General features: G+C 44.2%; 2 protein-coding genes across 2 annotated transcripts; both read left to right on the top strand.

Annotated features, from left to right (window-relative positions):
* Positions 1-443: 443 nt before the first annotated feature.
* On the top strand, positions 444-2640 carry LOC115409677 (uncharacterized). Its single transcript, XM_030120940.1, has 4 exons — positions 444-582; positions 1326-1413; positions 1502-1723; positions 1828-2640. Exons 1-4 carry the CDS (start codon positions 532-534, stop codon positions 2124-2126), a joined length of 660 nt encoding a protein of 219 aa, XP_029976800.1. The 5' UTR covers positions 444-531; the 3' UTR covers positions 2127-2640.
* A 4854-nt stretch (positions 2641-7494) lies between these two features.
* LOC115408958 (hyccin) lies at positions 7495-23751 on the top strand. Its single transcript, XM_030119892.1, is given in 12 exon segments — positions 7495-7612; positions 12520-12601; positions 13260-13361; positions 13966-14023; positions 14026-14144; positions 14963-15043; positions 15116-15231; positions 16003-16098; positions 16673-16789; positions 16957-17044; positions 18111-18273; positions 22343-23751. Coding segments are annotated over 11 exon segments (1515 nt in total). The 5' UTR covers positions 7495-7612; positions 12520-12550; the 3' UTR covers positions 22867-23751.
* Positions 23752-24694: the final 943 nt, after the last annotated feature.

Genomic DNA, 24694 nt, shown 5'->3' with positions numbered 1-24694 from the left:
TGAAGCACGCTCAATATTTTTAATAAAATAAAAATAATTTATAATAATAAAATTAAAGGATTTTGAAAATGAAAAAAAAAATCCCAAAACTGAAAATAGCTTTGTAATGAAAACAAAACATAATGGGATGCAAAACATCATTATGGGATAAGAACAAAAATCACTCTTTCCGTTTGTTTTTGCCCCACGTGCTTGGTTTCCCACCTCATTTTATTGAATTATATTATATAGATGTGTATATTTCATTAAAATTTTTCGCTTTACTAATAAATCTGTTTTATACTTTATTGATTGAAGACAGCTGCATATTTAAGAACATCTTTAGAGAACGCGCCTTTCACCTGCAGGCGCACCTGTCTGACGCGCTTCTTATCGGTGCTGTAAAGTAAAGAAGAAGAAAAGAAAAACAGGAAATCTCTCCCCCGGGAGCCGCATGACTCTGACGTACAGTGGAATGTGTTTGGTTTGTGAGGACAATTGTCGAGAATAAGTGACCTGAAAACTGATCGAAAGACAGCGAGGCTGCGGAAAATGCTCCGTTTTCTGTGTTGCTGTTTTACGCGCGATGGCCACAGCGGAGAGGTAAGAGATTATAGACTTTTAAATGTCTTTAACAGCAGAAACTGTCAAGAGAATCTCTGTCTCTACTTTACTTGTAAAAAAAAATCACTGTGTGGCCATCCATGAACTATTTGATTTCAGCGCCAGTAGTATCGACAGGTCTCAACAAGACACTTTGAACTACATGTTGTAGTTTAGGTTGGAGAAATGAACACGTTATTCATACACCCACCCAGACCATGACTGAGCACTGACAGAAAAACGATTAGTGAGTCCATCCAAGGAACCAGACCACAAAAATATGCATGCCAGATTCTGACATTTCTTCTACGTAAAATTGAGAACATGCGCATGCTTGAGGTTGAGCTCTGTTACCAATTTCTAAGACGTGCAAAGGAGAGACTGATCTTTGCACAAATAATGGATCCATTATCTGCGCACATCCTCACTGTGTGTTGAGATATCAAACCACTAGGGCTGCATGATATTCATGAAATATTCATGTTATTGAATATTGTCATAATGACATGCCTTGCAGCAAATACACTCTCAGTATGTGATTTTTTTTGTACTTTAGGAATGACTTCTGGTATGTTGTAATGTTAAAATGTTGAAGTGAAATATACCCCTTTGTCAGCACAGTTTAGGGTCTTTTTAAATATTGTGCAGCCCTACTCACCACTACACTATTGTGCATTTCATGCTGGAAAAAAAGACCAAAGATATTCATATCAAAACTGACTTTTTCATTTTTGTTTTCCCAGAGGCAGCCTCTCCTGCAACCAGCGCCCTGCAATGTGTCTGCTGATGCTGGAGCAGCATCAGCCAGGCAGACACGTCCCACACACAGCGGTACCTCATCTCTGTTTGTCGATGCTTCACCAACATCGCTGATGTGTTTGAGCTGGATGTGCTTTTTGTGCCTTTTATTTATGTCCAGATGCTCAGGATGTGAAGCGGATTGGAAAGCTGGTGATGAGGCGGGTGAATGTGCCAGAGTTGGATCGGCGCTTCTCTGACGTGGCTGAGACCTTCAATGAGCAACAAGAACGCCATGAGGCCATGGTCCAGCATATCAGAAACCTGCAGCAGAGCTGCGACTGTACTCAGAAAGATACTTTGAGTTTTGCTGAGTGTGTGGAAAAGATCAGAGCAAAGCAAAGTGAGTTTTAAACTGATGATACTTTTCAATTCATGCTGTGGGTCTACAGTATGCCTCAGCTTTAATTTCTGTCTGTTTTCTTTATCATCATTTCTCAATTTCAGAGGCCACATACAAGGTTTCTCTCATGATAAAGGGCTACGACTTCTCCCTCAGCGTGCTTCCTATCTCATCAGAGGGTAAAAGTAATGAGCAACCACTGCCTCCACACCTGCAGTTTGCTCAGGATGCAGTGAGAGGCACATCCGAGAATGCCAAGGCCACTGTATCAAAGGGGACCACAATGCAGGAGCTGATTGGCTGGCTGCTACGTAGCCAGGATCAGATGGCCAAGCAAGTGAACGGAGCGGCAGAAAGTTACCAAGAGCAAGGAAGACTGGCCGAGAACCTGGAGGAGACATGAAGGAAGTGAGGAGAGCAAAGGAGTTGTCTCAAAGATATAGACAACAGGCTGGGGAGGTTCTCACGGAGGCTGCTCAGATAGCTGGTGCTCATCTGTAGTCTATGCATCTTTTAAAGGATTTATTCGAAGTCAACAATCACAGTGCATTCAGCCGGAGTAAGAACAGGGAAATGCTCTCCCCTTCAGTAATCCAACTCATCTGCAGCCATGCACAGCCTCAAAACGTGACATCCTTTGACATCATGTATGATAAGATCATGAAGATTTGCCATCACCTTGTTCTTTCAATCACATTGTCAGGTCGTGAGGAATTTTGTTAAAATCTCAGCCTGCTGCTAAGAGTGTGTCCCTTTGTTTCCTTCCATGTGTGTAAGTTTATCAGCTAACACAGGGGGCAATATAGACTCACTTTTATGGTCACTTGCTTTTCACTTCTTATTCGTTACACTTGTCTCTATCTTCCAGAAATATCACTACAAAGATTTTCCAAATTCTTTGTTCAAAAATAATAAATGTTGTCCATTTTCTGTATTCTATATTATTATTCCTACTTTTTTTTTTTTTTTTTGCTGTGATTTGTCACAAGAGTAATTAAACTTTGAAAATGGTGGTTATTCAGGCAGGCTGTGAAGGAAAAGAAATCATGCATCACTTATGTAACACACACACACACACACACACACACACACACACACACACACACACACACACACACACACACACACACACACACACAATGTAGAGGTTTGTAATTACATTTGCACATGTTATGGTTAACTGCTATAACATGCTGTGGGAGCAGATTTGCATCTTAATATCCCTCGAAGCCCCATCTCATTTATCTACTGATTAAAAACGGGAGCTTCCCAGCTCCTGTTATTGTGAAAGCAAACAAACACATGGTCAAATGCAATCTTGATAATTAATTCAGGCAAATCCATTGTTCCAAAGGCCACTGTCAAGTGGCCATGTGTTATTTACCAATGGAAAGCAGTTTCAGAGTTGTGCTTTGGGGTTTATCTTTAATGTGACAAAGTGGGCAATTGACAGCAGAGCACAACAAAACCACATTTCTCTCCTGATGAAAATGGATAGACAATTAAAAAAAACAACAACCTTGATTTAAAGAAATGTATGCGTTTATTATGGGAACCTGTGACATCAGTTATCATCAGGTCCCATATGAGGGACACAACATGGTTTAATGGCTGTTTCATTGTTATTCTGTTATTTATATATTCATTTATTATTTTATTATTGTTTCTTGGTTTCTTGGGGCACTGTCAAGATCAAGTATATCAAACTGTTCACATACAAGAAACCAGATTAAAAATGTATTTAATGTATATAGGGTTATCTTAGAGCAACCGTTTAAGAGATCAGTCTGCTGTCAAAGATCAGCGGCTGACAGCGACAACCTACCATGATTATGGAAATTATCAATTCACAGAGTACCGTCCAATCAGATTGGCTCTTAACTTGAAGGCGTGCCGAATCAATTACATCCCGCTCTCTGATTGGCTCAGAGTAGCTGTCACTCAGGGGAGACCAGGTCCCCTCGTCTATGGTTGTCTGAGTGGAGAAAGTAATGAAGATGGAAGGAGCTGGTGTTGTTGAATTATTGAGAAGATTTATGGAGTAGCGGAGCGATAGCTGTTCACGGGTCTTATCGGAACGAGAGGGGACAGTGATACCAGACCACGGACAGATAGCATGCCAGTAAGTACACAACAGGAGTCTGCATTACTTGGTGTCGCGCCTTTAGCGGGGCTAGCTAACCAGCTAATCTATAAGCAGCCGCGGTGACAGCTCCAAGTCATTCAGCAAGCCCAGATAGAGAGGATTAATTTACAGTCTTTCACTGATACGGCTTAACAAACGCCTTGATACGGATAAATACTATGTTACAGTCTGCTTCTGTTTTATGAAAAAGAAGCCTTTATTGTTTAAACACGACTCGTGTTACCAGTTTTCAATAGCAGTGCCACGGGACAAGTAGTTTCCATTCAGATCAGGTAGATTACATGAAACAACACAACTGGTTGGACGGGGAGGTTTTCATACGTGTTTGACCTTATCGATGCTGCTGGAGAAGAGAAATCACAGCCGTCAGAGGCAGACTTTGTACCTGCGGCTGCATACCTGTGGTGCCATCTGAGCGTGTACTTCAGATTCCTCAAGTGTTCCATGTGTAAATATGTGATTAGCATGTTTGAAGTTGTGTTTTATTCTATTTGCATACACTCATTCATTCACTTGGGCTTGCATGTTTTTGATGCAATGCACTGTTTGGATGGTATTCTTCCCTTGATTAGTATGCGTGTGTGCTACAGTGCGACAGAAGAACAGAAATCACCACACATATACACGTTTTGCTTTGTTAGGATTTTTCACTTTGTTGTCATGTGATCCTCAAACCAGTTCGCCGCTGCTGGGGTTTTCCTGTGGCAATTGGCAGCTGTCAGGCTCTATGGCAAAGTGGTGTGTTCTACACTCTTCTTGCTTCACTGAATACCCAATAGCGTGGTGTTATGCAAGTTATTAATGAAAAAACGTGCAGTTTGTGGCTTGAGATGTGATTCATAGGGTGGTTTTCTTTCTTCTTTTAGTTCTGTGTGGAGACTTCGCCTTCAGCACTACATAGATTTGTTATGTGAGTGGATGTGTGCAGTTAAGTGGTGTCATTAGGTTGTGCATGGATGCATATAACATAAGTGCATGGTTGTTAATGTATTGCATCCGTGGTCGCTAGTGTCTGGAGCCACTTAATGCTTTTTGACAAGGAGGCACAGCAGGTCATGTGCCAGGGAAGAATCTTGCAGGCTTTGCTGTCATCCAAAGTCACATAAGTCACCCATGCCTGCAGGTTTATAACATATCTCAGCAATTCAGAAACTGTTGTAATCTCTCTCTCTCTCTTTCTCTCTCTCTCTCTCTCTCGTATTCATTTAGCTGTGTGTGCAATCTACATACAGAGTACAATACATGTTATATTCCACTAGTAATAGATGCTGCACCCTTCTAACACCATCCGTAGTCTTCAGAAGAACAGTCAATTATATGCACTTAAATGGGGATTTCAATTGAAGTTGCGGTTCTGCGCATTAATAGTACCAACTGTAATAAGATAAGCTGAGTCAAATGAAGAGAGAAGATATGAAGAGAGAAAAAATGCCAGTTGAAATTGAAAAATCAATTATGGTAATTATAGTCTTCTCAGGCTCCCTTGCTGCAGGAAGTGAGGGAGTTTGAGGAGAGGCAAGAGAGGACAAAGATGCATCACTGGCTTAGAGGCAGCAGAAGAGAGAGCGTGGGCTGCTATAAGAGGATTCCTCCCTGTCAGATCTCTCTATCTGTCTCCCTCAGCAGCAAAAACCACACACACAAACCACACTCTGTTGTCATGTCTACATAGCTGCAGGTAGCTGTATAAGATTGTGAGAAAGAAAAAAAAAAAAACAGAAGTTAGAAAAGTGAACCCTCCTGCCCCTTTCCCTCCAAGCTATAGGCAACCTGCTATTGAAGGAAGAGCAGGGTGGGAGGCAATGATGCAACAGGTTTAACCACAGGGGAAGCTATGGTCCAAATAAAGAACGTAGCAACAGACAGCATGAAAAAACAAAAGAAATGAAAGCAGGTATGCCAAACCAAGCACTTCACTCGCGTGACTGCTGCAAATCGCTCTCAACAGGCCTGGTTAACAGAAGGTGGGTCAAGCTGTGAGCTCTGGCTGGGTTAGAGGCGGCGACCTTTATGAGTACAGCTTTAACTCTGCTTTCACCTTTACTTGGACACCCCACGCGCTCTCCGAAGTAGCTCCCAAACAGCTTTTTCTTCATGTCTCAGTCAGTCTTTATTTGTACACCAGCTGTCAATCTGTCAAGCAGGTTACACTATTTAAAGGTGCTCTGTCAGGCCCATAATAAACCGAGCAACTGAGGAATGAAAATAGACAAGCACAGGTCTATGTGAAATGTGTACCAGTTTTCTTATTATGAATAAGAATATCCAATTAATTAGCTGCTCTTTAAATACACTAATAGCCTGTCAAATATTGACAAGTAAATAATTCAATAGTTTTGATTCATCAGATTGTAAACAGCTCCACAAGTTACTGAAACAAATGTTACCTGCTTTTTTCTTAGTGAAAGTTAATATTCTAGCATCTAATTAGTATTTGGCTGTAAACAATAATCTGATCTTGAGAAAACAGAAGCATTTTTTAAACAGTTGAAATTTTTTAAATGTTTAACAACAAACTATTTCTCATGTGAAAAAAATGCTAATTTTTAAGTGTTCGCAATGTCAGATTTTAAACTGAATTACAGTCCAACATTAAATCTGACAGTGTTCTGTGATTGCAGAGCCAAAATTCGAGACGCAAAAGTTTTGTTTCATACAATTAATGATGTGAAACAATATTCACGTTAATGTTATTGGCTTCCGATTCAGTTTTAATCTCCAGCAGTGTGCTGTTGGCATAGATGTGGTAGCTAATGCAATGTTCATTCAAGCAAATCATTCATGAGCCTAATACTGATCCCTGTGAAGTACCATGAAGTATTTTCATTAATATAACAGTTAATTACAGAATGATATAAAATTTACTGCAAGGGAGTAAAAATGACGTGATGAAAGAGCTGTCAGACACAATCTAGAATATCGTTAGATGATTCTCAATTAAAAGTCAGTCTAAAGATCAAAGCTTTTTAAAATGAAGAGACAGTCCTTGTTGGAGGCCAGTTTCAACTTGAAATATGTGTTTAGGGATCAGTTTCATGGGAGCCTACTTCTACGGTTCCTTGTCTTCATACTGGTTGGCATGGTTGAGCTGTTGTTTGTGGTTTTGGGTGTGTCTTTTACAAGAGCTGAAGTCAGACTTTGGTTTTGGGTTATTCAGCTTCTTTTTTTTTTTTCCCCCCATTCATGTCAGTGTAGTGTTGAGTTCTTTCGAGTGTTGAGTTCTGAGCAGTGTCAACATCACAGTCACCGTCTCACTAACTAGTAGTTTGTGGCTGCACCCTGCTCCACAGGAAAAACAGCCGGGGCAGCTCGGCCGCTCTCACAACCACCCACTTATTCATTTCTCTGCTTTCTGTCTTTCCTCCATTCAGACCTCTGCTCCTATTGGCCCGATCGCTTCCTCAAAAAAGAGGAGCTTCCACAGTGTGTGTGTAATAGGAAATGAGGTAATCAGCAAGGAGGGATGTGTGCGTGTGTGTTCTTTTATTCTTTGTCACTTGGGTTTCTTCAGTTTTCTGATCGCTTTTCCACTGAGGTATGTCTTCAATTGAGTCTTCTGTTTTGTTGTGGGTTTTGAATCAGTCTGAATGAAAGCTTCGGTGGCGATGTTGTGTTTCTGCTTCAGGTGTTTAGCAAGAAAGTGTCTGTCAGGACATGCAACTCCACAACAAGGATTAGGAATGTAAACTGAAAGGAGACCTGTTTGTGCTGGACAAAGTCTTCGGGAGAAGGAGGAGTCTGAAGTAAGCTCATTTAGTGTGCGTGCGTGTGTGCGTGCGTGTGTGCATTGTCGTGCGTGCGTGCGTGTGCGTGCGGAGTGTGTGAGAGTTGAGGACTGTGGTGTAGGTGTGAATTCTGCGGGAATGAGCTGTCAACTTGAGCGAGCTCACAGGAACAGGTTTTTGTCAAACCAGCCATTGAATAAACACTTGTGCAATCCATGACACATTTCCTTCCGCCGTCCGGCTCGTGGCCGGCTCCGTCGAGGGACGCAGCCGTGAGGAAGTTGGAAAACACAGTCGAGCTACTTCACATGTTGCTTCTTCCTCGAGTCCTCAAGGGACCGGCGTGTGATGCAGCTTCCATTTCTCATGTGGCTGTCAGAGGCTGGGAGGTGCAGCGCAAATTGAAACCTAATGAACTATCGATGCCGTTGCTTCCCTCCTCCTGAGTTATCCACCTCATGGGTGTCGTACATTTTCTTCACCCCCCCCATTCTCTGTGCTTCCTTTTAACGATCCCTCAATTTGTTTAGCTATTGATTTATGCTCTGCTTTATCTTCCTGCTCTGATTGTCCGTATTTATATATGCATCTATTTGTTCTTCACTTATTGATTTGTTGCTTTCACATCCATCCTCATTTCACTCAGCCCTCATCCATAATACTGCTTCATTATTCGCAGCGCAGTAGAGACGGCTTACAAGTTTTCCAGATCGAGACAGAAGATTGAAAATCAGCTCAATGACATGATTATGCTGTATATTACACTCCTAAAACAATTAGTTTTCTATTTCCTCTCCCAGATGATTGTGTCCACCTGCAGTGTGTCGATGTAAGCTACAAACCTTTGAGGCAGAGCAATCTGCACTGTTTGTGTTACTGTCTCTTGTGGTATCAACACGGGTTTATTTTAAATGATCATATTTCACAGATGAGCAGCCCCTTTAATGAGCTTTTCCTCGGTGCATTTTAGTTACAGTTGTTGCACTAGCAGAGGTGAAACAATTTACTGAACAATGAGGTGTTGATTAGAAAACTCATTATTTCATAAGTTTGATTAAATGTATTTATCGAGTAAGAAATTGAATATTCTTCAAGCAGAACAGTATTTGTTAGAATAACATTGTGAAGCGTTGCGTAGTGACGACTGTAGAATAGCTGCATTTAGTTCTGTTGGTTTGTTGATGTTAATCTCTAATTTTTTAATCCGTCGCTCATGTGAGGTGGTTATTGTTGCCGTTCTGATGATAAACTATGTAGAGATTTCTGATGGTCGGATAAATTGTGAGTAATGATGATGGCAGTTTCGACCAAAAGAGAAAACCCTTCAAGTTCGTTTAGTCAATAAACAACATGATAAAATGCTGCATTCTGAAGGTTTTTGTCTTTAGTCTGGTGTTTTGAGTGCAGTGTTATTGTATGAAGATTGCTGAGGGCAACTTGACTGTTTTTTAAAAGACCATGAAAGAAAAAAAAAAACTCTGAAATAAATAAACTACACTCCATCTTTGTCAGAATAACCTTGAAGCTTTTGATACGCAACTTCTAAAATTGTCACACATCTGAAACTGTCGAACATTATAAAACTCTCACTTGTTTTAAAACTGTGGCGACCCAGTGTCACCCTGTGTCTGCCCTTGTTAAATTGGGTCAGCCTCTGCGTATGTCTGCTGTGCGTGGTGCGATGTCCGAAGATAACACCAGTAACTTCAGCTCGTTTATCTCTATTGACGAACCTGCGACTGATATTCTGCGTTTTTTTTTTTTTTTTTTAACGTTTTTTGGTGTTAGAAAATACCTCCACAACTTCAAACTTAAAAGAAAAGTCCTCAAAATTCCAAGAATTATTGATCTGCCTTGATCTGTTAACTGGTCAGCTGCTCGGTCCAGTCAACCAGCTGGCACGTCGACTGAACCGTCAGCGAATGTTTCAAAATGGAAGGCGCTGCTTCGCCACTCACACAGTGAAGTGACCTGTGAAGTTGATTTTGAATCTATTGTGGTGTGTGACACATCAGCGCTTGACAGATTTAATATTCGTGGACATACGGTTGCATAAGTCGTGTGAAAACAGTTGACACAAGACACGAAGGATTCATGCTTTCATGTTATTACATCAGATTCTGACATATCATCGGGCCACTCCAGAAATCCAGCCTTTCATATTGCAGCTTGACTCTCTCATACCACTTTCTGACTTTAGGTCACTGTAGTTTCTCTCCGGTTGCTTTTTTCTTGAGGGCAGGTATATCGCAGAGGTGGGCGTCATGATGTCCAGATGCTCATTTTCGTCCTCCCAGCATGCTTCTAGGTGCAGATGCAGATGTCACGCCCACAGACACCAGCGTGGAGAGAGTTGATGTTCTAAAAAGTGACTCCGTAGGAGGAGAATCTGTCCTCTTACCCAGGCTGAGTCATCCTCACTCCAACACACAGCCTTTATTTTCTTACTCAAGTAAGCCTGCCATTAAAAGCCATATGCTTGTGTTAGATATCGCTGCGCTCTGTGCCGTTTTCCGCAGTGTGAAGGAACAGAACAACAAGCTGCCACAAAGGACTAATTTCTCTAAATGGAGGCTATTCCGCTTTATAATCCTTTCCGATTTCATGAGTCACCAGCTCCCCTCCTCCCCTGTCATTCCTGTTATTGGTACAGTCCATAAATAGACACCTGGCTGCCGTGGAGAGACCCCGCACCAGAATAATTGGGGGAAAAAAAACCGCATCTGGATACAGAAGGAGGGAAGAAAGTTGAGAGAAAAGAAATGATGCGTGGGAAGATGAGTAAATGGACAATCTGAATAATAATGGGACAACAACCATCAAGTCTTTCCTTTTATCACACAGTTTTTGGAATATTTACATTTATTAACATCAGAGATCTAATTTCATGTTCTGTAATTTTCCAAGCTCAGAATATGTTTACTTTATCTCCCGATCCAGCTCTGCTCATGAGCTAGTTCACATTACTTTCGGAGTGCGTGTGTGCAACTTCTGCCCTCAGTGAAATGCAGAAAGTGGGGGAGCCTGAAAAGACATAATTATCCCGTCCGGAGTCCACATCCCAGCAATGTTTCTGCATGACGTATGAGAAGGACTTATTCCTCCCTCTTTAGTTTTTTAGCTGGTGTACGAGACATACCAAACATGGACTTGCAGCCTGTGTTTAGCCTTGTACTTGCAGTTTGAGAATGCAGAACCAACTGAGACGCGACAATTCCCCAGTGAAATCGGATAAATCCTCAGAGAGGTGCACAGATGAAGCTCTCAGCAGAGGCACAGACTGCTTCTGGTCCTGGTTAAAGAGTCTCCTCTCTGGGGTTTCACAGCACCGCAGGAAAAGATGTTAGGGGCGGCAAAATATATTGCAAAGGTATTGTTGTTGCCGATAAAATGCAATGTCACAAAAAAATGACTCAACTGCAGTAAATTGTTTCCCTGCAGGGTGCATGATTACTACTCCGCAAATTCAGAGTGTCATTTATTCAGGAATATTTCTTTTGAAGGACAGCTCTATTTATTTTATACCTGGTCAAATGGAAGAAGTCAGAGGCGCCACAAATCAAAGAAAACAATATATGAAAAAACTGCAAATGGGTAGAAAAAAAAATGCCAATAAAAGACGAGATCCGATCACAACTGTTGTAAATTAGGGGCAAGAAAAAGAGCACTGTTATGTAGAAGAACATATATTGAAGCACCAAGATATTAGCAGTTCAAACAGTGTTATCACTTTTATTGAAAGCATTTTTGCATGTTTGCATCATATCATACAGTCCTAATCCGAATAGATTTCAGTCCTCATGTTTTAACCTTGAATTTTGATATGCATTTCTTGACTGCTGGATGGATAGTTATAGCATTAAACATTAGAAAACATTCATAAACAAAACCTCAGTTTGAAGATATTCAAGAATCCAGTGCTCAAACAACAACTAGCCGTTGGTGTGAGACGGAGAAAATCCGCCATGAAATAAGATGCGATCACTGTCTGACACAGTGTTGCTGTCGACTCCTGTTGCCTTGAGTTGTGTAAACGTTAAACTGTCATTAATATACGTTTCTTTGATTCTGTGGAAGAATAATGTAGTAGTCTGTCTAATATTCCGATTCACATGAATGATCTTGGCAAAGATAATTGAGCTCCAGCAGCATCAGCACTCAAGAGATGTCGCCACATGAAGTTTATTACGCCATTGTTATCTACAATCAAACAGAAGTGCTTGATTGAATACAGACTTTTCCATGAAAGGATATACTTTTCTATGTCCTTATTATTTCCACAGTGTGGAAGCTGTTTTGAAGTGTGGTTAAAATACCTCTTTTTTTTTTTTCTTTCTCTTGCTTCTGTATTACAACAGAGTGAGAATTAAAATCGCACAAAAAGAGAAACACTGACCAGAAAAAGAGGGAAGGTGGGCATGGACATGCAGCCAGCGAGTGTCGTGACAAATAACTGGGATTTTGTTCTAAAACGTGCAACAAGGTAGAGAACGGACGGCCTCTTTTACCCTCCGTTTCTGCTTATAGACATCCAAGCTGTACTGCCTGTTCAGCGAGCTTCAGCTGTGCCATGCTTGTTCCTCATCGCTGCTTCCACTGTGAAGGCAGCCAGGCTTCTCTGTGTGGGTGATTTGCAGGTTGTGAGCCTAAGTTGAGGAGCTACTGGCTGCAGAGGTGTGTGTGTGTGTGTGCTGGGGGGAGAAGAGGGGAACAGGAGGCGAGTGGAGGAGGAGAAGATTCTCTTTGGTAGTATTGACACCCGCGGCACTGTTTGCGTTTGTAGCAGAACATTGTCAACAGGTGGAAAAACAAACCTTAAAGGACGGGTAAACACGGAAGGAGCACCGTTCCAGCTTTGACTTCTTGTTTTTGTGCGTGTTGATAAGCTGTCAATACTAAAGCGTGTTATTTATACCCTCCTGTAGGTAGAGGTGACTCCACTGCAGATGAGGGAACATGTTGGCTATGGACCAAGGAGTGGTGGAGGAATGGCTGTCAGAGTTTAAGGTAATGCTTTACCTCCATTTTTTTTTGTGCTGTCCTGGAAAGCCCATACCTGTGATCTGCATGCAGTGCCTTCTCTGCTTCTCTCCATTATCCTCTGAGTTATTTCTTACATATTAAAAAGGAAAAAAAACACTCTCTCCGAAGTGCCTATTCCTGGAAAATTACACGCTCCCACTCAGACGTGAGCAGACACAGATACGTGACTGGTATCGAAACTGCAGCTTCGTCAGGACGGCAGCGAAGGAGCAGAGGCGATTTATCCGTGGGAATATGTGAAGATCACTCGGGCGTCTCCTCTCGATGAAGTTAACCCCTTGAAACATATACAGTGCTCTTTAGGCTTAAACGTTATTAAGAATCATTTGTAGCTGAACTCTTGTCTGGAGCTGTTCAGAGGACACCAACCAGTTCCCGTATTAATATAGAGACTAGATCCTCGCCTGCTTTCCTGGCTGAATCTCTCATGTGTCCTGAACTGTATCTGATGCATTTATGCTTCAGTGTCAAGTTTGAACAGATCAAATTTATCCCGCATCAACAAATCTCCGGTTATTTAGTTCTCACCTCTTACATTCTCACACAGCATGCTTATTTTTAGACTGCTAGTCAGACTGAAGTCTGTGGTGCATCAAACTTCAGCTGTTTGTGTGTGTTTCAGACCCTCCCTGACAGTGCCGTCTCCACCTATGCTGCCTCGCTAAGAGACAAAGGTTCCCTGGTTCCTGCGCTGTACAAGGTCATCCGCGAGAACTACAGTGACGTATGTATACACAATCACCTGTTATTCAAACTGAACACTGGATTGCAAGTACCTGAGCAGGAACGTTGTTTTGCAGAACTTCTCTGATGTTTCCTCCTGACTAAGTAAAGTATTATATGGAGACATAAAGTATATATGGAGTCCTCAACCTGTTCACCACACAGATCTCCTGCCTCGCCAGTTTATATTCCAGCTGTCGTTCTTCTCTTGCTCCACTCCCGTAGTGCGTCGTCCAAAACATTTGAAATGCAGCATTTTTGTCAGCAGCTTTATGCGTTTATAGCTTCCTCCTCACTCCTCAGTGATCGCCAAGTCACTGCTCACCGTGCTGACGTCTGACCAGCTCTGTTGTCTTTGTGGAGCCGGCATGCTCCTCTTGTTTCGAAAGGCTTATGCAGAACTCGCCATGACCTCAGGAGTTAAATGTTTGATTCTAAACATAAGACAACCCCACTTTATTGACTATAATTTCAGGCAAAATGTTAGTCTTATTTTTGAACCACTGCTGATTGAAGGACTTTATTCAAACTCATTGAATTAAAATAAATAAGTCCAGACTGATGCTGGAGCTCTGCGCCTTCCTTTGCCACTCTTCTCCCCCCAGCTGCTGGAGCCAGTGTGTCACCAGTTGTTTGAGTTTTACCGGAGTGGCGAGCCGCAGCTGCGCGCTTCACGCTACAGTTCCTGCCAGAGCTCCTGTGGAGCCTCCTGTCCGCCAGCGCCGCCAGAGACCCCCACACCTCCGGCTGCATCGAGGCCCTGCTGCTGGGCATTTACAATCTGGTAGGGGAGGAGATGAAGACGTCGTTATCGCCGTCTGGGATTTTCAGTTGTAATTTTGTGTGTATTATCACTAGAAAGAGCTTTGCTCCTCTTTTTCATGTCATTTGTCTAATGTGATGAAGTCAAGCGAACAGTAGAGATGTCCTCGGTCTCATGCTGGTGTGTGTAATCATGCCATTTCACAGCATGCCACTTAACCGCTCAGCTATTTCTGGGATCAGGATCATGAGTTCTGAAGGATTTCCTTCTCCTCGTTGCACTGAAGGAAATAAAAGTTGAGGAAAAAGTGGAACTGAAACACTGAATTTCCTATCACATCATGGATGGACTCACAAATACCCATAATCCTCCATGAGCAGAGGCGCCTGCACATGTAATTATTTAAGTGTCTCCACTTCCATTTTCATCCATCCCATCTATCAGCAAAGTGCAGCGTCTCCCAACTTCCTCTGTGAATATGAGAATAGGTCAGCTGTCACTCAACGTGCCGCCATGTTGCCATTAATACGTTTGACATTATCGTCCAACACAGGGGGCGCCGAGACCCCGGGGTGTGTTTTCACAACGTATACACAAATAAGCCAATGCACACAACAGAGCGAGCGTAGAGAGGAAACCCTGAGGTGCACACACAAACACCCACACTAAACAGAGGAGGTGCGCTTTCAGAGATCACCACACGCTCTTCTGAGGTTAAGGACACACACACGCGCACACACACACACACACACAACATAAGAGGGGTTTTTTTTCTTCCCACCCGCTTCAAAATGTTCTTCCTGTCTCTCTCTCTCTCTCTCTCTCTCTCTCTCTTACAGGAAATAGTTGACAAAGATGGACAAAGTAAAGTGTTATCTTTCACTGTTCCTTCCCTCTCCAAACCCTCAGTATACCACGAGGTGAGTCTGCACAGAGTTGAACCAGCAGCCTTCAAGAAACAGTTAGTTAAATAAGCGTCTCTTGGCCTTCAGCCCTCTGCCATCGGCTCCATGGCCCTCACAGAAGGAGCTCTAGCCAACCACGGACTGAGGAGGGTTGTGTACAGCGGGCCTCACCTCCAGAGAGAAACGTTTACGGCACAAAACAGGTATGAGCGTCCACCACCGTGAGCGACACGCTGAGCAGGCGGCAGCCATCGCACAGGACAGGCTGACTGAGAAACGCCTGTGGAGCTCCCTATCAGTGCACGCTCAGATTTAAAGCATGCCTAGAAATCACAGTTACCATCTACAGCGTCACATGCCTGAAACGGAGTCAGGAAAACTTGTGTGAAGAGGCCGAGTTTAGCTGCTGTCACGGCTCATTATTTTACCTCGTGCACTCTCGGCCCCAGCGATGGCCCGTGGCAGTCGTCTTTGCTTTGCTGGACTTGATGTTATTGTACTGCTGTCGGGGTTTTTCTAATTCATATTAGCCATGACAAAAGTCTGGAGGTGTGCTGAACATCCGCTTCTTTTTTTCCTCTCTCTGTCTCTCTCTCTCTTTTTTTTTTTTTTTTTTGTTACAGCCCTACAACACTATTTCGAAATAGCCGCATACCGAAAATAACCAGCGACCCTTAAGAAGTTTTGAGACAACAAAACAAGTCTGGTTTCTAAGATTATGCAAAGATACTTAAATATAATCCCCTCGGCATGACTGAAATTTCTAAAAATGCTGCTGGACCTAATGAGCTGGTTATTCTCATAAAGCACTCAATAATCCCTCAGTCTATTCAAATACATTCAAATAGCAGTAATAATGATCGAAGTTCAGCTACATGTGCATTTCCACATGGATAGGTTAAAGTTTGTGGTCTTTTTTTTTTTGTAATGTAGTTGAAGATGACGTGCAAAATCAAGTGTGTTTGTGTTTTGAGGTTCGAGGTGCTGACCTTCCTGCTGCTGTGCTACAACGCCGCTCTCAGTTACATGACCTCCACCTCCCTGCAGTCGCTCTGCCAGCTCAGCTCCAGGTACGGGACAGACACTGCACATCACATTTGTGGGTCACTTGGCTCTCGGACTCCAGGGCTTCGTGCCAGCACGCTTGTTTTTCCACTGTGACTTTGGCGGCGTCTCTGTCATCGTGTTTTCATTTGGACGCTTCTTCCACAACCCACTCTTACTTGCTGGTTTGCAGAATTTTTACCATTACTTGATGATTTTTTTTTCCTCCTAAGAGAATCAAGATAAGGTAATTCAGTGTAGGGCTGTACAGACGTCCCACCTCTGTGATTTTTGGTAATCTGCCAACTCCAGCTGAGCTTTGCTCTGATAAGCCGTCAGTTGAAGAAGAAGTCATCAGCTCTGACTTCCCCTCCACAGTTTGCATCAGTTTAATGTGACGGCCTCAGCAGCTACAGATGTACTACTGTTACCTCTGCGTGTCGTTGCTGTTGTTTCATACCAGCTCGCTGCAGAGAAGTCCACTGCGTCAGTGCAGAATGCAACAGAACGGACCGTTAGTGGCTTCTCCGCTTCCCTTTTTCTCACTCATACACGCTTTTTTTTTTTTTTTTTCTCCCGTTGTTGTCGGTCGTCCTCCAGGGTGTGTATATGTGGCTACCCACGACAACAGATGAGGCGCTACAAAGGCATTAGCACACGGCTAACGGTCACGTCCGAGTTTCTGGTTCAGCTCATCACGGGGATCCACTACGCTTTGTGAGCAAACACACACACACCTGACACACACACCTGCAGACACAGACACAGAATTTATGAGACTGAGTTTTGCTGTAAAGTCTCTTTTTGCAGCACACAGTGTTTGAAATGTATTAATAAATTGACATCCGAACTTGCTGTTGGTGCTTCTTTCTGACTGTGTGCAGGTGTAACGGTGAAGTTGAACTGGGGTCCAAAGCCCTGGATGATGTCTTGTATCGAGCCCAGCTCGAGCTGTTTCCCGAGGCTCTCCTGGTGAGTGTGTCGCCAGTTTCACGTCAATATCACATCTCTCTTTACTGTTTTTCAGTGTGTGTTGTGTGTCTGAAACAGAACATGTGATTGAGATGCACATGCTGACCTGTGGTTTTGATTCATACACAGTACAGTGCATTGTGCTCGCCGCTGCGTATGTGTGTGTATGTGTGTCAGAGACTGAAGCACAGTGTAATCCCACTAGATTATTTACATGCCTTCCACTCTGCTCCGTTAAGCTGTAATCCTTGAGGCCCAGGGAGTAGCAGATTGAGCCTCAGCTTACAGCATTACTACACAAGTCAAGGTGTGCTCGTGCACAACAGTCAAAACGCACAGCGTTTGAATTCTTGCCACTGGCCTCGGGATAAATGGACAGATGTGCGATCGACATTTTGTGAGCCGGATGAAATCCCGCAACCCTTCAGGATGCCGTGTTTCCGTCTTGAAAGCCGAATACCGCAGGCTGCAGCTAGCTTAGCCTCGCTTAATGAGGGGTCCCTCGTGAGACCAGCACAAAAGGCATGCTGTGTTGTGATTACCATGCTCTCTACCTCATGTTACGTATTCACCGCTTACACCAATAATTAGTCCGAGTGTCACTTGAGGATTTCCAGCCGAGCAGAGTTTATTACATAAAGACTTGTGAAACCGCGTTTCATAGAGAGGAACAGAAAAAAAAAAAATCATTTTTGTTTGTGTTACATCACTCGTCTGGGCAACTTTGTCAGTCGGCGCTGTGCTCCTGCAGTCAGCCCTCTGCACAACTCTGGTGTAAAAGTGACGATTAATCAGATGTTGGTGGTGTAGTCTCATGAGCAGAGCTTCACTGTGTACTTGTAAATTTCTGATCCATCTGTGTGTTTTTTTTTTGTTTTTGTTTTTTTTTCTTTGCTTGACTGACCAAATTCAAGACATTTCTATGTAGTTTTGTTGTTCTTCAACTTTGTAAATCTGTCTCTTATAACTGCAATATACAGGTGATAATTTAACCTGGATCTTAAATAGGAGTAAAGAGGTAAAGCGTTGACTTATAGATCTGAAGCAAACCTCTTCGTGCCTTCAGGTGGGTAATGCCATCAAGTCCTCGCTGCACGGAGCAGCACTCAAGAGCAACAACAAGGAGGGTGCACGGAGCATCCAGGTGGAGATCACGCCCACCGCCTCCAGGATCTCCCGCAACGCAGTCACCTCCCTCTCCATCAGAGGACACCGCTGGAAGAGACACGGTAAGACGCGCATACGGGAAATTAAAAAAAAAAAGACAAAACAAAGTGAGAGTGTGACACGGAACTCTGTGTGTGAGAAGATTTATTTTAATATCAATTTTAAAACATGGCTGTAAACTTGAATAAAAAGTAAAAGCAGGAAGAACGACGTCCTGTCTGGAGGAGAGAGATTGAGGTTCAGACCTCGTTATTATTCATCCACCCACTTCACCGTCTGACAGTCATCGTGGTGTTTTAAGTGTCGTCATCATCCTCCAGTCCCCTGAGCTCGGAGAGTTCCCATCCTCTGCCTGTTAGGCCACGCTGTTTTTCCTCCATTTTTATGTATTTATTTTTTTAATAATCTGCTCACTTGAAACAACACCTTCTGATCTGATTTGTTAGATTTCACGGCGACAGATCAAACAGGAACAGTCAGTCCTGCACGCAGGTTCAACGCGACAATGGAAAACAGAAAGTCGGAGTAAATGAACAGTGTTTGAAGTAGAATGCAGATTAAATGAAGCGTGTTACAAAATACAACATCAGTCGGTGAAGAAACGGCGACCAATGGTGACACAGCAACAGAGCCGCTGCGTGACTCCTGCCAGCCGGAGTTTGATCTCAGCTGAGCTCAACCAGACGATGACAGGAATGTTTGTAGAGTTTACTTTTAAAGTCCTCTTAATTATAGCACAAAAACGTATCAGGAAATCCTTAAAATCTTTTTACTTTACAATATCTTTAGAGAAGAAAACCTGAGAAATTCTGAAGGAATAAAAAATCAGTCTAAAGTAGTTTGACAAACATTCCCTCACAGCATGGCTTTCATGCAGATGCTGTTCGTTCTAACATGTAAGTGGCTGCTTTCACCGCAGCACCACTAATCTTTTGACGGCGAGCATTACTGCCTTCTGCCGCTGAGTTTCAGAGCTCGGCGTTACATTATAACTCCCGTCCTCACAGTGCAGCCCCCCCAGTGGAGACATTAGGAAAAATAAGTCACTTTAATTGAGAGTAAAAGTTAATCCAGATCCCGGAGGACTGACTGCACGTTCCAGATCGTCTCTGGAGTGTTTTAGCACAACTGTCAGTATCGATGCATAGAGAGGTTCGGTAATTTTCTCTGGCGCATGTTTATTCCAACACCAAGTAATAAGTTGTAATTACCGATGATTAACAGCTGTTCAGATCCACTCAGATGATCCCGTCTTTTATTGCGAACTCCATTAAGCAAAATCACGAGATCCTATTAGTGGCATGAAGTGGAAAAAAGTGTCTCTCCTTTCACAGACTGCAGAAAAGTCGAGTAAATTACAGCCTTTTTGGTTTAGTAACAGCAAGTTTAATGAGCAGGTTTCATCTCACCCCGAACCTCCATTCTTCCCGTCACTGTTCCTGCTCTTCTGAGTCCTCATTAGCGCTGCTTACTTAGGCAGAAAGCCTTTGTCGCGAGCAGACGACGGTGGAAAACTCTATTAAATATTAATAATTGCGTAGGGGTGAGTGGTGATCCAGCATGAACTGCACTTCCATTTAGATGGTGTGTGTGTGTGTGTGTTGTGTTCATCTCCATGCAGCCTTTACTTTGACCATGTGTTGTGTTCTGATCACTATGATTTCTTTTCTTTTTTTATTTCGTCTGCCGTTTCGTGGATGGCCTCCGTGCGTCTCCTCTCTGGCCGTGTGCGTCTGTGCACATGGCTTCCTGTTTGTCGTCTGTCCATCCGTGTGTTTGTGTGTGTGTGTGTGTGTGTGTGTGTGTCTCCACATATATACATGTCTGTGTGTTGTCCCATTACCCCCTCCCCCTCCTCCTCCATGCCTCCCCCCCAAACCAGAGTCCCAGGAGGTGAGTGTAGACAGTGAGGCTCCGCTGGGGGGCGTGGCCATCCCCGAGATCAGTGTGACAGGCGTGAGCGGCGAGCGAATGCCCAACGGAGACTCCCTGCGGCCACGCTCCGACGGCGACACGTCGGGCAGCGCCTCCGAGGTCAGCCTGGACCCCCGGGGTCACGACGCCGCCACACGGGGTCAGGAGGTCAGGAGGCAGAAGTCTGTGAGGCGAATGGTGGAGAATGAGGGCTCTGGGTCGGCCTCCACAGGGAGGAGCCAGTACTAAGGTCCAGCCCCTCCCCCCCGCCCCACCCCCGGGGTGGCCTAGGTAACCGTGTGTGGGGGTGTGGTCTAAAACGCTGCATGACAACTTCCCCCTCTTACCTTCTGCACCGGGCTCCACAAACCTGTCTTTACCTAACCGCACCGCTCCTCTCACCCGTCTCTCCATCTTCATCCATCCATCCATTCATTCATTCACTCTCTCCTTTGTGGCTCGAGCTTCTTCACAGCGATCTCCTGCCACGCTGCTCCGACACTAAATAAATGATTCAAGACTTCAGTGAATAACAGATCGATAACTTCGTTATGAATTCATCTTAATAAAACGTGCCTGACTGGATCACATCCTCAGGATGATGTAAAGTCTCTCTGGGGAAAATAATGAAGTGGAAAGCACAACATCGATTAAACAGGTCTAAAATGACTGAGGGCTACAGGTATTTAAATCATTTACCTGCTTTATCACTGAACTCTCAGCCACAGTTTTTTTAAACAAATTGCCCCCACGCTGCGTAATTGTCAAAAATGTCAAAATAAGCAAAAGAATTCATAGTGTAGAAATTGAATTAAATCAGTTTAAAAATGTCAAAAGGCATCTGACTTACAGCTTGTAGATGTTGTTCAACATTTAGTTTGTGATCTACAGGGTTTGTTTCCCTCTCAAGTGTAGATGCAGTTTTTGGGTTTAAGACCACGAACGTCTGCAACGCAGATGTGACTCTTTATTGGATGGAGCGGTTGTTGCTGATCTGCTGAATAAGCTGCTGATTCTTTCCAGAACCTACAAAAAAATCTTAGGCACAGTAGATTACAATCCCTGTATTTTTTTTTTGGCAAAATCAAATCAAAAGTTTTTTTTTTCTCTCTCTCTAAATCTCTTAACACCCGTGATTGTGTCGATGCTCTCTGATTGTGCTGTGATTCAGGAAGAGTTTTCTGATTGATGAAATTGCAGGAAAATGTCTTCTACCTGAGCAAATAACATTATACACAGTATGGAGAAATACTTATATAGTGGGGTTATGTCGACATTCATTTTTATTCTTTATTGATATTCTAAATGAATATTATCCAGATGGACAATGCAAACTGGGAAGATTGTACAGCAGAGGGGGGGAGGGGGGCAAAATGCCACATTTTGAACATTTTACAATCGATATAACAAACTCTTTGATTATCGATTCCTCCGTTCAGTGAAATAAAACCCGGATGACCTTGAAACTTAAAGCTTGTTCTTTTGGCTCTTGCTCTCGTTGCTGCGCCTCGACAGATTACTTCCTTCTGACTGGTAGCTACAAGCTGGAGGAAGATATGCAGGTCTTCAGATTGATTTTAGTTCCTATTTTCTTTCTTTCCTTTGAATCCTCTCTAAATACTGAATCTGACCATGAGAAGCAAGGCCTGCCTATCTGCACATCAGCTGTTCTCTGGTGTTCTGTTGCAGTGATAGCATCAAAAAGCATCTCTGTGAGTTTACAGGTGGTTGGCTGCTCACACGGCCTCGGATGCATGAGTTAAACCCAGCAGGACAGGTGTCTGTGTGTCTCTAGAGGAGTAGGGCGTACTTTCCTCCGCCTCCGTCTGCTTTCCTCGACCTTTCCTCCGTGGTCTTTCCCGGGCTTTGTGCTCTTAGCCGCCGTCCTCTCCTGCCTCTGGGATGAAACATGCACTCCTCTGCCTCTAAGCCACTGACTGGTGTCTCCGCTCTGCTTGATCTACTAACAAGGGTCCAGTCAGGTGGCGAAGCCGCCTCTTAACCGAGGTCATGGTATGAAGGCGCCACCTGCTGGACGCCGATAGAACTCCTCTGTCATCCATGCAAACTTCTGTGCAGGAAAATTTAATCCCCAGTGTTTCATTTTGAGAAGATAATCGTTTTTTGAGAAGTTTGAGTGGATTACAGAGGAGGTCGCCGCGGTTCCTCTGCTCCTGGTTTCACGCTCGCTTGTTTGCCTCTCTGTCTGTGTCGCAGACGCAGTGGATCTGGGTTCCCCGGATGAGCTGATGGATATCTCCGAGGTGGACGAAGGGGTCTGGCCGGGCGGCGTGGGGCCCGACGTGACCCCGCCCACCATCACCATCAGCAACAGCGTCACCACTTTGAACCTGGGGGCCAAGGCCATGAAGAAGTGCCGGCTCGGCGGGCGCACCAGCAAAGACAAGGACAAGGAGGCGGGCCCCCTGATGACGGGCCGGGCCGCCAGCGAGAACGCAGAGCTGTCCGTCAAGCGGCTGACGCTCACTTCCAGCCAATCAGTGCCCAAAGCGGGGGCCCTCACCAGCCTGACGCGCACCGCCAGCGCCGTCTTCTCCCGTTCCTTCGAGCAGGTGGCCAGCGGCGTCGCCGCGCCCCACACCAACAACCACGCCGCCGCCTCCGAGGCCGGCCGCTACTCCTGCAGCCTGCAAGAGGAAGGGCTGGGCTACCTGAGCCCGGCGCCCAACCACACGCAGCGCTCCCCCAGCATCAGCGTGCACCTGGGCTCCGACCTCTGAACCCCCGGTGACTCTCGGACCGTACGAGCCCCCTCATCACGGATCCTGTGACCCTGTACCTGTGACCTGGAACTCCAAGCCATGCCAACCGCAGCGCACTGCGAACAAGCGAAGAAGCACTCCCACTGTCGCCCCATCCCCCTGCCTCCCCCGCCGCCACTCCACTTCAGGCTTCGTCACATGTCTGTACTGTAAACCGGCGTGCCGTCTCGCCTCTCTCCCATCCTCGCGCTCCTCGCAGGACAAAACTCCGCCGCCTGTCCGAAACGGGCGCATTTTAAAACGATCACTAAACAACTGTGTGGAAAAGTATCGGGAAAGTGACTCAATTGGCATTTGTTGCCCCGCATGGCTTTTCCGTAACTTTGTCCTTCCCTTGCCAGGGTTTGTCAGAGGGCAGGTGTTGAGTGTGTGTGAGCATGCTTGTGTGTGTGAGTGTGTTGTATGTGAGTGTGTGTGTGTGTGTGTGTGTGTGTGTACTATTTTTAGACAAAGGCTGCTGATTGATACAAGGTGTGATTCTCCTATTGAACGAAGTGTTTCTACTACTTTTTTTAAAAGGAAAATAAATCTCGGACCCCTTCCCATAGCAATACAGATCTCTCCTGTTCAGTGTTTTCTGTCCTCTGGACTGATCAGACCAACACTCAGTAGTTCCACCGGTGCTTCTGTAGAGAAACTCGCTCCTTCTGAGATCGACGCGGTAAAGAACCACTAGGTATCCCAACCAGTCTGTAAAGATCGGGGTCTTCATGTTTACAATCACACTGTATTCTCACCACGACGGAGAAGCAATACGTTTCCTTCCCCTCGTTCCTTGAGCACCTTCCTGAGCTGCTGTGGATTTAATTTAAAAAAAAAAAAAAAAAAAAAAAGCAAAAAAAACAAATAGCAAAGATGATTCTGATTATGGGTATTGATCGCTGTGTGATTTATTAAGTATTGAATTTTGCACATGGATGTTTGGTATTTTCTTATGGACGAGAGAGGTTTGAGTCTCAAACGTGATTATTTTTCCCTTGAGAGAAACCTCGCTCCTTTGACTGTAATGTCTCACCGACTGTACGACAAAAGTTTAAAATGGTAACTAAATCTTGTTCTTGCTCAGCGTCGCCGGCAAATCTGGAACGACGAGGCGTCTTTCCTGTCCTCCGAATCCTCCCGTCATTCCAGCTCTTCCTAGTACTTTTTAAGTGATGTGTTTTTCCCCCCCCGAGTGTCTCTCCCGTCGCCGTTCTCATCGCATCGACAGATGTGGTGGAAAATACAAGAAAGAAACAAAACTCCACCCATCGGCTACATTTGGATGTCCTAAATCAAGTGTTAATGCTGCCCCACCCTCGAGCAAACGTGTGTCCTGGTGTCCGTGTACTAGCGCTGTCGAGTGTCCGTAGCTTGGTGGGACAATAACAATCATATTTCCATATTTCTTTGTACGTGGGTTTACAGAATGTGAACGAGTAAGCTGTTGTTGTACATCATACTGTTGTACTAAAGTTGATTATATTGGCCTTTTTATGTTTGAAAATAACTCCATGCTACACCTTCTGGGAATAAAGTGTTTCTATATTTCACATGTGTGCTCCGAAATGTTTTTTTCCAGGTATTTTGCTTGCTTATTTGACCATGTAATCTGTCTTTCCCTGTTGTCTGATAGAGCGTTACTGTGTGTTCAGTGATTCTCCTGCCTCCCGTCATCAGTACTGTACATGAGAGATACTGAGGCTTCCCCAACAACTGACACTGTGACTATGAGACAAGTGTAGTAGCTCTACACCACTGTCGCTCTTCAGCATGTCCAAAGTATCACTTTAATTGCACTGATGCA

Source organism: Salarias fasciatus, chromosome 22 (genome assembly GCF_902148845.1).
Source record: "Salarias fasciatus chromosome 22, fSalaFa1.1, whole genome shotgun sequence".
NCBI classification, from domain to species: Eukaryota; Metazoa; Chordata; class Actinopteri; order Blenniiformes; family Blenniidae; genus Salarias; species Salarias fasciatus.
Note: the sequence above shows the minus strand (reverse complement) of the source record. Positions and strands in the feature narration are given on the sequence as shown.